Source organism: Pelophylax lessonae (genome assembly GCF_965119305.1).
Source record: "Pelophylax lessonae genome assembly, chromosome: 10".
Lineage (NCBI taxonomy): Eukaryota > Metazoa > Chordata > Amphibia > Anura > Ranidae > Pelophylax > Pelophylax lessonae.
Window position 1 is genome coordinate 226,220,559 of NC_138777.1, and position 14,910 is coordinate 226,235,468.

At 42.3% G+C, this 14,910-nt stretch overlaps 1 protein-coding gene across 1 annotated transcript in view; it reads right to left on the reverse strand.

Moving 5' to 3' along the window:
• Positions 1 to 14,910, reverse strand: part of LOC309566059 (neural-cadherin-like) — a 214,732-nt gene that overhangs the window by 82,912 nt on the left and 116,910 nt on the right. The window contains exons 12-13 of the mRNA XM_082271084.1: positions 8,032 to 8,199; positions 179 to 428 (exon numbers count right to left, since the gene is read on the reverse strand). Of these exons, the coding sequence (XP_082127210.1) occupies positions 179 to 428; positions 8,032 to 8,199 (418 nt within the window). The remainder of the gene's footprint in view (positions 1 to 178; positions 429 to 8,031; positions 8,200 to 14,910) is intronic.

Genomic DNA, 14,910 nt, shown 5'->3' on the forward strand with positions numbered 1-14,910 from the left:
TACTAATCTTTATTACCCCTCTAAGGTGGCTTAGTTCATAAATACAGGTATTTTTAGCTTTAACAGCCAGCCAATATAACTTTTGTGTCGGTTTGATCATTTGTTTAGTATCTTGTTCCTGTATGAGGTTAAAACAGGTGCACTTTACAAGGTGTGTACTCAGGTCACTTAGTCCTACCTGTAATATTAATATACACTGTAGTGAAGGCAGCTAGAGGCACCGGAGCAACATTTTGAGCTCTGATTTTCAAGATAAAGTTCCTAGTGGCTTCATAGTCGAGGTTCTCTGCCACTAATACTGAAGCAGAACCATCCTCCCGGTTTACTGTCAGGTAGAAACGTACTGGCATGTTACTCTCAGGAACCAGTCCTTCTTCCAAATTATATGTCACTCGAGGATCTCCCAGAAGTGATCTTGCCTTGACAGTCTACATAGAATCAAGGGATACAACAGAATAAAGTTGTCTTTCAAGGAAGACACAAATATGCATTGGCAAATCTATTGATGAGGATGAAAGGCAAAAAAATATCTGTCCATCTCACACCGCAGGGATGTCTTGCAAATGTTACCCCTGGTCAAGGCAGTTTACACCCATGGCCCATGCACAGAGAAGACACCATTCACTTTTCAGCAGCCTTTCCTAACCTTTTCAATACAGAGGAACCCTTGAAATAACTTCCTAGCCAGGGAACCCCTGCTAAAAATGACTAAATCTACAACTCATGATACATTAGTGTGATGGTCAGTGGGAAGAAGGCTCCTTACATTTGTGGTCATTGTGAATAGAGTAAAGGAGACGATAACTGCATGTTCACAGAACTTTTGAAACATGCTCCGACATCTGCAATATTATGCTTGTTTGAGTGTTCAGAAATACTTGATACTTCACTTGCGTCATCAGTTATCTCCAGCAGGGCATGCCTAAGGGCTGAGTTCTTGGAATTTCGAAAAGCAAAATCACATCTTCTTGTGGATATTCATGCCAAAGATTCAAGGCTTCCTACAATTTTGGGATGAAAGTGTTGGTGGAGCACTGGATCCTTGAAGGTGAGTTGTTCTAGGGGTTGAGAGGGGTGAGCAAAGTCAAAGGTGGAGGAAGCTTTCTACAGCTGTCACTGGGCCCAACTGGGTCATCGCTAAATCAAACGTAAGTAAAATGTAAGGACATTAGTGCCACACAAGTTCCAAGTTTAAGAAGCTTAGTAATAGAGGCTTTTCCAGACAACTGCTTTACCAGCGACTGGAGTCAGCCTTTGAGTTGCTATGGCTTTTGTAGTGATTTTTATAGGATAAAAATGAAATAACATTTTTAAGACTAGTATTGTTTAGAAGCTAAGATTCCCCTATTAATAAGCTAATTAACCTGTTGGACTGGTTCATGAAGCTCAGGACAAGAAATTATGCTACAGGAAGTAGGGGGAGGGAATAGAAGACTTGAACTAGCCATAGAAGACTTGAACTAGCCATGAGCTCAAGACAAAGGTGCGGTACTGGTTTTGTGCTAGGAATTGTATGCCATGAAGTGTTTTTCCAACACTTGTATGTGCAGCATTTTCTTTGTGTTCTTAGTAAAGCATTAATACACTGCGGAAGTTTAATTGTTCCTTGCTTCTACCAAAAATAACCTTATAAAACGGAAAGCAAAACAGCCTCAATTACTACACTTGTCATTATCTCTAGTCAAGTCCAGCATATCAACATCAGTGGGACCCCAAAACATGTTAGTTTTCCTTAATTACATTTGCTGACATTATTAAAAGACTACTGGGCTTGCATGGAACTTGTGAAGTATTCTCATCCTTTCCTTATTTACTGCTTTTAAAGCTGGCCATAGACAGATCCCAATCTGTCCGGTTCAGTAGGAAACAGCTGAATTTCAATCCATCTATGGGCGGCTGGTTGTACTGAAGTCGATCAACTTCAGTACAACCAGCCTGTCAGGGTTTTTACGTTCAATTACTGCTGGAAGCTATATCTGCTGGCAGTGATGATTGTATTCCGACTTGGAAACTGGGGAACCTCCCGCTGTCAGCATAAACTAGCGCAGCAGAAGGTATTTCTTCATTGACACTGAGTGTGTTTATGGGGAAATCAAGAAATTTCTTTCCTTCAAGCCGTGGTTGAAGGAAAGAAAATTGTATAATGTATGGCCTGCCTTAGACTCTGTAACAATCAGCCTGGAGTCTTTATGTTCTGCTGGTTGATTATCAGCACCATAGCTTAGGTCACTGCAGCGCACACCTGCCCTAATCAGAAAAGCTTAACTAGAAAGCTTGACATTAGGCCTTTGTCTGATTAGCAGGTTAGTCTGTCTGCTCATGCTCTAGATTTTGAACTTTCTTACTTCTGTCTGCTCATGCCCTGTATAATTACAGCAAATTGTTTGGACTGCGTTTTTACTTCCTTTGTACTTTGTGTTTAGCCTGGTCATCAGCCTGTTGCTTGCTATTGTCAGTCATTGTACTGTCTACCCGTCTGGAAGCGGGAGTCTGCTTAGGATCGGTTTGTATGTGCCTGATTTAACCATTAGCATGTTAGTTGGTCGACAGATCTCCATGACCTACTCCATGACTTGAGGAAGTCCACACTCCTTGCTTGTGGCATATAATTGCATATTTCTGTCTGAGTTTTTTAGAGTCCCCCAGTGTCATATTTATTAATATACCTTGATTTATATACACTGCAAAATCCAACTTCTGCATAATCAGAATGGGAAAATATCAAATTCAGGGCTGCAGGCTTGGCTTTATCATCAAAGGTGATTCATCTCTAATGGGGCACTGAAATGCCTGTTTTGCTAATGAAGACTTGAAATAGTTAAAAGAAAAAAAAAAGTTCTTGGTACAAACATGAGAGAAACCTCTGCATACTCTTCAAACACTGACCTCCATAAAATATTAACCTCCATTTCACCTAATAATTATTCCTCATTAATATTTGACTAAAAGACGAAATAATTCATATTTCATCATAATAGCCGCAAAGAGTAATCTCAATTACGCCTAGCAAAAAATTCCGACCCAAGGATAACTGGCAATTGTGGAAACGCTATTTTTTGTATGGCATCCTTATTGGCCACCTGTTCACATTTTCATAAAGACTTTCACCCAAAATGCTCATGTCTAAAACCTTCACCCGTCAAACCTACCTGGTGGAACGAAATCTCAAATATTGTATTGGGTTTTGCTGTGTAGCGCTACCCCTTGAGGAGCCGCTATGATTCACTGTTTCTTTTCAACACAGTGCAGAAGCAACCGGGCACACAGTAACTGGTCAATTCCTGCAGTTCATTGACCAGTCCGGGGGTTTGTTTTTTCTATACTGTATGTAGTTTATTTGATGGTAAATCTTCGGGGTGAGGTGAGATTTTCCAAAACGACTGACTAATAGCAGATCGCGGACAATATTGACCAGACTATTCCCTCACAGCTGGAGACCATGAGGTTGCTTGCAGAACAGGTACAGCTTGTCAAGTTCACTGCTGAGGACCATAAACTAGCTTAGCATGAATACAACTAATAGGGCTCTCAACTGGGGACCCTGTTGTAGCCTGCAGAACAGGTGCAGCTAGTCATGGTCATGGCTGAGGACCATGAAACTACCTTAGCACAAATACAGCTAATAGTGCTCACTGCTGGGAACCATGCAGTAGCTTGAAAAAAAAGAACAGCTTGTCAAGTTCTCGGCTGAGGACCATGAACTTCTTAGCACTAATACAGCTAATACGGCTCACAGCTGGGGACGATGAGGTAGCCCGCAGAACAGGTACAGCTAGTCATGGTCATGGCTGAGGACCATGAACTACCTTAGCACAAATGCAGCTAATAGGGCTCACTGCTGGGAACCATGCAGTAGCTTGAAAAACAAGAACAGCTTGTCAAGTTCTCGTCTGAGAACCATGAACTTCTTAGCACAAATACAGCTAATAGAGCTCACAGCTGGGGACCATGAGGTAGCCTGCATAACAGGTATAGCTAGTCACGGTCATCAACTAGCTTGGCACAAATACAGGTTATAATCCTCACAGCTGGGGACCATGAGGGAGCTTGCAGAACAAGTACAACTTGTCAAGTTCACGGCTGAGGACCATGAACTAGCTTATCACAAATACAACTAATAGGGCTCTCAGCTGGGGACCATGAGGTAGCTTTCAGAACAGGTACAGCTTGTCAAGTTCACTGCTGAGGACCATGAACTAGCTCAGCATGAATACAACTAATAGGGCTCTCAGCTGGGGACCATGTGGTAGCCTGCAGAACAGGTACAACTAGTCATGGTCATGGCTGAGGACCATGAACTACCTTAGGACAAATACAGCTAATAGGGCTCACAGCTGGGGACCATGTGGTAGCCTGCAGAACAAGAACAGCTTGTCAAGTTCACGGCTGAGGACCATGAACTAGCTTAGCACAAATACAACTAATAGGGCTCACAGCTGGGGACCATGAGGTAGCTTGCAGAACAGGTACAGCTTGTCAGGTTCACTGCTGAGGACCATGAACTAGCTTAGCATGAATACAACTAATAGGGCTCTCAGCTGGGGACCATGTGGTAGCCTGCAGAACAGGTACAACTAGTCATGGTCATGGCTGAGGACCATGAACTACCTTAGCACAAATACAGCTAATAGGGCTCACAGCTGGGGACCATGAGTCTTGTTATAGGCTCAGTCCATAAGTGCAGCCCCCTGTAGAGTAACCCAGCATCCAGTCCTAGGGCTCCAGAGACAAGCAGCCCCTATCCTCCTCAGCTTAGTGATCCATCCCCTCAGGGGAAGAGGAGACAATATCCTTGGGGCTCCACATGATTAAACAGTTTTCCCAGCTACTAACTGGGCACACCTCCCCAGGGGTTGGCTGGGCCCGCTCAATATTCTAGCCTGCCATTTAAATTCTTTCTCCTTAAACTCTAGAAACTTCTTCTAGAGGCAGGGGGGAACAATCAAACTCATAGCCAGTGTAGCCCTGAGCAGACAAAACTAAACAACAATTACTGCGCAGGCTACAGCAGGAGCAAAAAAACTAAATTTGCCTAGCAGCCCAACTAGAAGGGTGCTACATCCGCAAGTTTTTCTCTGCTCTTCATTTCTTTTGGTTTGTTTATGACTCTTGTCTTGTGGTGAATTGTGGATTATAAAATTGGAGCCTCCTTTCAACGGCAGTGTTCTGGACTACCTTCACTTCATTATGGTGTGGGCTTAACCCCTGGGTCATCTCTATTTGAGGGGTAAGTGGATGTTGCTCTTCTAGCTTTGTTTATACCATGTTGGTTTTGGTTGTTTTTGTGTGGTTTATATATATATACTGTATATATAATAGAAAAATATCTTTTCATATTTTTTTTTTCTAAAGATGGTGGTTTCTCACGGGTTCTTCCTTAAAAGTTTTAAAAAGACTTTTACACATTCATGGAAATATATATTTGTGTGGTTTTGATCTCTTTTTTGAGGCAGATATTGGATTATACCTTCTGCTAATCTAGATGTGAGGTATATATAGATACTTCCCTACCCTTATTATTATTGTTTTTTTTTTTTTTTTTACTATTATTATTTTTTCATTTTATTTTTCCCCTTTTGGACCCTTCTACTGCCCTCATTACACCCAACCCCGTGTCTCCATATGTTCCTTCACATTTCCCTATGTATTTAATTTTAATTTTCAAATTTTTATATGTATATATATATATATATATATATATATATATATATATATTTTTTCCCTTCATTTCATTCCTTTTTGTAATTGGGTTTTGGTAATTGATTTTATGATTATGATTTATTTATATACTTACTTCAACTGATTATATTTTGTTATTCTTTGTATGATACTTCTAATGTTTTATGTCTGTTGCCTACTAGTTCTCTGATCATCAGATACATGGATCCTGAAGAAGACCTAGATTAGGGCAAAACGCGTTGATCCAGATCCTAATCTGTTTTTCTACGCATTCCCCTATCTGGGATGATCATATATATCTATTCTAATGTCTCTACCTCATTGAATATGTATATATTTTTTTAGACATTTGATGTATTAATAAATTGAACCATGTTTTTATTAACTTGTGGAGTAGTACAGTTGTGATATCTGGTGTTCCTGTTAAGGTGGGCACTTCAAAATCCCATCTTCCCATCATCTCATATAACTTGAAGAGTGCTGGGGATCCTTTGTTTTATTCTCTGGGGATAGTACAGTGTGATTTTTGAGTACAGAGCCCCCCCCCCCCACCCTATTTATAAAACTAAGCAGCAATTACTCCTCAGGTTACAGCAGGTGCAAAAAAACTAAATTTGCCTCGCAGCCCAACTAGGAGGGTGCGACATCCGCAACATTAATAAATACAGAGTACTTGGTATAAAGATGCCCTTAAAGTGCAAAAGATTCAAGCCTTTCTTTGATGAAAATGCATACATATACATATATATATATATATATATATATATATATATATATATATATATATATACATATATACAATGATAAAAGCATGATGGAAATTTGACATTTCCTCTCTAACAGGTTTACAATATCCTGTGACAACTAACATTTATTTGCTGACTCTCCATCCCTTCCATTTTCTAGCAGGTAAATTCCGCAAGTATTAATGGAGGTTTTTTTTTTTTTTCTTAAACTTCTAATAAATAGTAACAAAAATAAAGCTGTTGGCCATATTGACCAATCAAATTGCTTATTTAACATTTTGCCCATTCTACTTTCAGCATTGACTTGTCAGCCTCTCAACCTTCTAATGTCTAAGGTAGGGATTTCCAAGCTATGGCCCCCCCAGTTGTTCAGGAACTACAATTCCCATCATGCCTAGTCATGTATGTGAATGTCAGAGTTTTACAATGCCTCGTGGGATGTGAAGTTCTGCAGCAGCTGCAGGGCCGTCGTTTGGGAATCCCTGGTCTAAGGTAAACACACAGCAAGAGGTCCTGGAGGAGGGGAGCCAAGTGAGCTGAGCTGCTTAGCTACTGACAGAAGGGGGAAGCTGAGCTGATAAACACTGTTGGGAGGGGGAGCAGAGCTGATAATTTACTGCTAGGAGGGAGGAGCAGGGTCAAGGGAGTTGATGAGTCACTGTTAGCAGGGAGAGCTGAGCTATTGCTTAAAGCAGGCTAAGCTGGGATACTGAGTCAGTGTGTGGGGAAAGGCAAACAGGCTGAGCTGAGCTACTGAGTTACTGCTGAAAACTGGATGAGCTGAGCTGCTGAGAAACTGCTGGGAGGGGGTAGCAGGCTGAGCTGAATAGAGTCAGGTTTAGGAAGGGGTGCAGGTGGAGCTGAGCTTCTGAGTCGCTGCTGAGGGAAGGAGCAGGTGGATCTATGCTAAAGAGTCACAGCTGGGAGGGGGGGAGAAGGGGGATCTGAGCTAATGAGTCACAGCTGGGAGGGGGGGGAACAAGAGCTGAGCCAATGAGTCACAGCTGAGAGAGGGGAGCAGAGGGAGCTGACCTACTGAGTCACTGCTGAGAGGGCGAGCAGGCTAAGCAGAGCTACTGAGTCACTACTGAGTGGGAACAGGGTGAACTGCTGTGTACCTTTTAGGATTAGGAAGCAGGTAGAGCTGAACCTCTGAGTCACTGCTAAAGGAAGGAGCAGGGGGAGCTTAGCTCATGAGTTGAGGATGAGTGGCGAAGCAGGGGGAGCTGAGCTTAGCTAATGAGTCACAGCTGGGAGGGGGGAGCAGGGGGAGCTGAGCTACTGAGTTACTACTGGGAGGGAACAGTAGAGGCAGCTGAATTGCTAAGTCCTTTTTATAAGTAGGAAGCAGGGGGAGCTGAGCTGCTGAATGGCTTCAAGGACTTCGGTGCTCCTCTTGTGAATTTTGAGTATGCATTTCTCCATATTGCTTGCAGCTACAGAGGTCAGTGAGGGTATTTAGCTTATTTACTGAGTAATAAAGGTATTGGAAGGTCCAAGGCCTTGACACAGTCCTTTTTTAAAGGCTAATGGGTAATGCGTGTCACCCCTCTATGCTACTATGGTCAACTGTATCCCCAGAGACCATTAGGATAACGTAACATACCACAACAGGCGTATCTCTCAATGTGTTCTCCGGAATCACAATTTCATATTTATCTTTTTGCCACACCGGGGGCTGATTCTGGGCATCTGTCACCCGTACTGCCACCTCCACTCTCGTGCTGCGGTTTCCGCCATCTGTTGCAATTACTTCTTGTGCTATTAAGGATTTCTGAAAAATAGAAGTCGATAAAAACGAAGCCTTTAAATTAAGGTCAACGGTCCAAAACCTCATACAAGTTGGATGCATGTCCTTAGCATTGTTAGAGGAAATTTGTCACTTTTGTCCATTCAAGAGAAAGAAACTGGTTCTCACTTTCTCATACTCACTTTCCCTTCACTCACATTCAGGGCTGGCCCAAGACATTGTGCTGACTAGGTCCAAGAATGAAATGCTGCCCCCCCCCCCCCACCAAAAAAAAAAAAATTACGACCAACAAAAGGCCCCCCACATCCATTATTTGATATAAATATAAAATTTCAAAAAAATATTATCTATACTGTTATCTTCTTCCATAACTCACCACCGGACCGGTCCACCAAACACCCACTGTCGGTCCTCAGTCCTCCTGTGTCTGCTGTGCCCACCGCCCTAGAAGATCCAGCCTGCCCTGCGTGAGATGGAGTGCGCTGATGTCTGACGTCATTGCACACACCACAATCACGTGAGCAACGTTCCCCGGAGGAGACACTCCGCCTCCTTATACTCATCAGTTTGTACTACGGGCGGCAGTATGAGATGGGAAAATGCCACCCATAATGTGCCGAAAACCGATGACACACAAAACTGCTGGAAAAACAATCTTGGGAGTCAATTTGCTGCCCCTCTCCAAGTGCTGCCTGGGTCCAATGGACCCAGAGGGGACCATGGGAGGGCCGGCCCTGCTCACATTCCATTGGATCCCTTAGCAAATACTTGTCTCTTGCTGGTAAAATTGTAGGTACCCCTTGCAATAGGAATTTCATTTTTGGTGAGATACTCCCTAAAGGTTAACTATGTCTAAAGTGATGCAGTCAGATACTAGAACCGTGCATCTGCTAAATGGCAGTGTGTTTCTTTGCGTGTCATGAAAGCGTACGATTTTGCGCTAATTACCAACATGCAAAAATCTGAACCTAGCAGACGTATTTCAACCCAAATTTTTAACATTCTACCGACAGAGAAGAGTTGAGCTCTTATGTGTCTGCACTGGGGAGATTTCACTTCACTTCCTGTTCTGATAGCACCAGAATAAAAGGGAAAGGGCGTTACTGAGACAGGAAGGCAAAGATAATTTAAAAAATACCAAAAAGTCTTGTTTTGACCCCTCCCTGTTTTTTTATAAATACACTTGCTTTTGATAATGGGAGATATCCCATCATTTGCTGCCCTTATGTTATTCTGCCACCAGGACAGAAAGCGAGGGTACATCTTTCCAAGGAGGGCATGTCAATAAAAACTGACAGATGTTCTAACTCTTCGCCTTAAGCCCACAACCAGACCGAAATGTTCTGGTTGGAGTACGTTTAAAGAATATTTGAATTTACTCCTTCCTATATAAAGAGGAACCTAGCAGGAGCCCTCAAGCCCAGGGATAGACATGTGCAACATGTTTCGTTCCGAATATAAATTTTTTGGTTATTCGGAGATTCGAGTGCATCTTAAGTTCTTAAATAGCTAAGTGACGTCATCGACCGAGGCATGCTGGGTTGATGACGTCACAAGGGGCGGGGCCACTCAATGACGTCATCGGGTGATTCCACCCCATAGTTATTTAAGAAATGTAAGATAGGGAAACAGGAAGACAGTGGAAGCCTTCAACGAGACCGAAGGCTTTTTTTTTCTTTTCTTCTTTTTTCAGGTGCGGCATCGTGATTGACGATGGATCCACACCGGGAGACATTTAAAAAAAAAATTTAATAAAAGTTATTGTCAAAAACTTGTGTTGTGTCTTTACTCACTTTTTACGCTTTTTTGGTGCATGGGTATGGGTACATACTCATTCACATGGTGGGTGGGGAGGGATCTGGGGGCTTCCAGATTCCGATAGGGCTCCCCGCCCGCAGACCCCCACAACTACTGGCCAGGGTTGTGGGGTGGAGGCCCTTGTTCCCATCAACAAAGCAACCCCCCATGTTGAGGGCATGTGGCCTGGTATGGTTCAGGAGGGGGGACGCTCACTCACCCCCCAAACCCCCCCATTCCCTGTTCTGCCAGGCTGCATGCTCGGATAAGGGTCTGGGATGGATTCGCTGTGGGGTTACCCTTGAAAGCCATACCAGACCCCAAGGGCCCGTTATTGTTTGGAAGGGGGGGGGGGCCCACGCTGTTTTTTTATCAGAATTTTTCATTGCCGACATTATCCCCACTGACAGCTGATGACTTAAAGGGCGTTAAGGACACAGCGGCCGGCTTCCCAGGCCGCTCCCTAACAACCAGCTATTCTTCACACAGTATTCAAATAGGTTGATTGACATTGACATTTTTGACCGATCCGAATTTGAATAATTCCAAAAATTTGGAATTCGCTGGAATATTAATAAACTAAATAAAATTAAAACCATATTAAACTAAACATATTCCTAAATGAATCAATGAAAACTAAATTAGTAACATAACGAACCTATCCTAAAGAAAACTAAGCACATTTTTCCATTCTGCACAGGTCTACTCAGGGTGCTCCAGTATACAAATACTGACTTCAGCCAGGAAGTCAGTACTTAGCCCCACCCACTCTAACCTCAGTATTGGTTTATGAGGGGAAACCCATAATGGAAAACACAGAGACTGCTGAGCTCCGCTGCCAACACTTTAAATCATTGACCCAGAACAAATATGAGGGATTTTTCTCTGGCATTGATGATCAGCAAACTTGTACTGATGCCAGAGGGTCAGCACAGCAGCCAGGCAGGAGGTCACCAATGTCACCCCCCTTATTTCTCCCATGACAGGTTTACTTTAAAAAAGGTGACTATTGGTGACAAAAGCACACACCACATATTCTGTATAAAGAAAGAAATGAAAAAGAGCTAGCTGGAGCTAAGATGTCTAAGGTGCCACCATTGATTTAAAGAAAAAGGTCACAGGTGCTCATTCGAATATGGAAGAGTGTTTTGGCATGCTGGGATTTGTAGTTCCACGACAGCTGTTGAGCCACAGGCTGCTCATCTGGCGGTGTCACAATGTGTCACATTCTTAGAAGAGCAGAGGGACTGGGATGGACTGTGTGTACAGATGCCCCTGTCCAGCTGGATTATAACGCCAATGACGAGGAGATTCCGACAGCCCCTCACAGCTGTCCAGAACGCCGCGTGCCACCAGCTGTGAGATTACAATTCATCTCCACAGAGCCAAAACTTATAAGAAATGTATCAGCTGCAGGGAGGGAGCATTCTCCATAGACGATTCCTGCACCGCCACAATCATCCCAGAGACCAACCGCCACCAGGCGTCTCATACTGACGCTGACAGAGCCCGGCTTGAAGAGCCGGCTCACATATAAGGAGCAATAATTACATTCCCAAAATACTTTCCTTCATTACTTCCTTACTGCTTCCCCTCGTTTTGTCCTCCTTCCCTTATTCCTTCCTAACTTTTCTATTCCCCCTTTTTTTTTCCTTTCCCCTTTTTCTTCTTTCCCTTGTTTATATTTCCTTCCTTTCCTTCTTCCTATCTTTCTTTTCCCTTTCTTTTTTCTTTCTTTCTTTCTTTCTTTCTTTCTTTCTTTCTTTCTTTCTTTCTTTCTTTCTTTCTTTCTTTCTTTCCTTCTTTCCTTCTTTCCTTCCATTTTCCCCTTACTTCCTTTCCTCCTTCCTCTTTCCTTCCTTCCTTTTGTCATCTACTGTAGTCTCTCTCATTTCCTCCTTCCTTCCCTTGTTTTTCATTGCTTTCTTCCCCTCTTCTATCCTTTTGTTTCTTTTCTTTCTACTTCTTGCATTATTCCTTTCCTTTTTCTCTCCTATTTTTCTTCCTTCCCTCCGTCCATTATCTACTCTAGTCTTCCTTTCTTCCTTCTTTCCCTTGTGTTTCCTTCCTTCCCTTGTTTTTTCTTCCTTTCTTCTTTCCTTCCTTTCGTCATCTACTCTAGTTTCTTTCTCATTTCCTCTTTCCCCCCTTCCGTCATCTTCTCTATTCTCCCTCTCTCATTTCCCCCTTCCTTCCTCCCTTCCCTTCCCTTGTTTTTCCTTGCTTCCTTCCTTTTTATCCATCCCTCCATTTCCCTTCATCCCTTCTTTCTATTATTTGGTTTATTCCTTTCCTTCTTCCATGCTTCCATTGTCGATTCTCTCTTCCTTCCTTCTTCCCTTTTCCCTTGTTTTCCTTCATTTTTTTCTTTCCTTCTTTCCCTTGTTTTTTCTTCCTTCTCTCTTTCATTTTTTCTTCCTTCCTTCCATCATCTACTCTAGTCTTTCTCTCTCTCATTTCCTTCTTCCTTCTTTTGTTTCTTCCTTCCTTCCTTCCTTCCTTCTAGTCTTTCTCTCTCATTTCCTCCTTCCTTCCTTCCCTTGTTTTTCCTTGCTTCCTTCTCTTCTTCCATCCTTTCGTTTGCCTTCTTCTCTTCTTTCTATTCTTTTCTTTATTCCTTTCCTTCTTCCTTACTTCCATTATCTAGTCTCTCTTCCTTCCCTCCTCCCTTTGTTTCTTTGCCTTTTCTTCTTTCTCTTATTTTCCTTCCTTTTTTTCTTTCCTTCTTTCTCTTTTTTCCTTCCTTCCCTCTTTCCTTTTCTTCATTCCTTCCCTCCTTCCTTCCATCATTTACTCTAGTCTCTCTCTCTCTCCCATTTCCTTCTTACTTTCCTTGTTTTTCCTTCCTTCCTTCTTTCCTTCCTTCCTCTACTCTAGTCTCTCTCTCATTTCCTCCTTCCTTCCCTTGTTTTTCCTTGCTTCCTTCTCCTCTTCCATCCTTTTGTTTCCCTTCCTCCCTTCTTTCTATTCTTTGCTTTATTCATTTCCTTCTTCCACCCTTCCATTATCTAGTCTCTGGTCCTTCTCTCTTCACTTTGTATCTCCGCCCTTTCTTTTTCCTTCAATCTCTTGTTTGCCTTCCTTTTTTCTTTCCTGCTTTCCCTTGTTTTTCCTTCCTTCCTTCTTTTGCTCTTTCCTTTTCATCCTTCCTTCCCTCCTTCCTTCCATCATCTACTCTAGTCTCTCTCTCTCTCATTTCCTTCTTCCTTCCCTTGTTTTTCCTTCCTTCCTTCCCTCTAGTCTCTCTCTCTCATTTCCTTCTTCCTTCCCTTGTTTTTCCTTGCTTCCTTCTCTTCTTCCATCCTTTTGTTTCCCTTCCTCCCTTCTCTCTCTCTCATTTCCTCCTTCCTTCTTCCTTCCCTTGTTTTTCCTTCTTTCCTTCCTTCCTTCCTTCTTACCTACCTTCCTTCATCTACTCTAGTCTCTCTCTCTCTCTCATTTCCTCCTTCCTTCCATTATCTACTCTAGCCTCTTTCCTCCTTCCTTCCATTATCTACTCTAGCCTCTTTCCTCCTTCCTTCCATTATCTACTCTAGTCTCTTTTCTCCTTCCTTCCATTATCTACTCTAGTCTCTTTTCTCCTTCCTTCCATTATCTACTCTAGCCTCTTTCCTCCTTCCTTCCATTATCTACTCTAGCCTCTTTCCTCCTTTCTTCCATTATCTACTCTAGCCTCTTTCCTCCTTCCTTCCATTATCTACTCTAGTCTCTTTTCTCCTTCCTTCCATTATCTACTCTAGTCTCTTTTCTCCTTCCTTCCATTATCTACTCTAGTCTCTTTCCTCCTTCCTTCCATTATCTACTCTAGTCTCTTTTCTCCTTCCTTCCATTATCTACTCTAGCCTCTTTCCTCCTTCCTTCCATTATCTACTCTAGTCTCTTTTCTCCTTCCTTCCATTATCTACTCTAGTCTCTTTTCTCCTTCCTTCCATTATCTACTCTAGCCTCTTTCCTCCTTCCTTCCATTATCTACTCTAGTCTCTTTTCTCCTTCCTTCCATTATCTACTCTAGTCTCTTTTCTCCTTCCTTCCATTATCTACTCTAGCCTCTTTCCTCCTTCCTTCCATTATCTACTCTAGTCTCTTTTCTCCTTCCTTCCATTATCTACTCTAGTCTCTTTTCTCCTTCCTTCCATTATCTACTCTAGTCTCTTTTCTCCTTCCTTCCATTATCTACTCTAGCCTCTTTCCTCCTTCCTTCCATTATCTACTCTAGTCTCTTTTCTCCTTCCTTCCTATGTTTATAATTTGTTTTTAAACACACAAATATTACATAGAATAGCTGAATACAGAGAAACTAGCAATCAAAAAATCCACATACTCACACTTTAGTGTTTTGCATATCTATCTATCTATCTATCTATCTATCTATCTATCTATCTATCTATCTATCTATCTATCTATCTATCTATCTATCTATCTATCTATCTATCTATCTATCTATCTATCTATCTAATATATGTTAACTTATTTGCTGAAAATAGCCCCAAACAGCTTGTACCGTGACTGGATCCAAACAGCAGGATATCACATCACACACACCCGAATGAGCCAGGCGTGTCTAATGAATACGGCATGTGTGCTCATTGGACTGAGGTCCCTAAATCCCCATTTCCATCCCTATGATGCTACAACACATGTCCATAGATGTGCCTTTCTATGCATGTTTTACACGCATTTATTCCTCCCAACTGTCCATGAATTAGAGGAACTGTCCCTATATTCAAACCAAATACCTCTGTGTCTTGTTACTCTTCAAATGTCCATCTTATTTGGTCTGAGGTATAGACCTCTATGGAACCCCCCCCCCCCCGCCCTCCCCCCAAAAAAAAACTATAGGGTGTATTTTTTAAAATAAAATGCAGAGATATTCATCCTGCACACCTTCATGTACATTTATTCTGTGAGAATGGAGACAAAATCAAATGTTACTAAGTT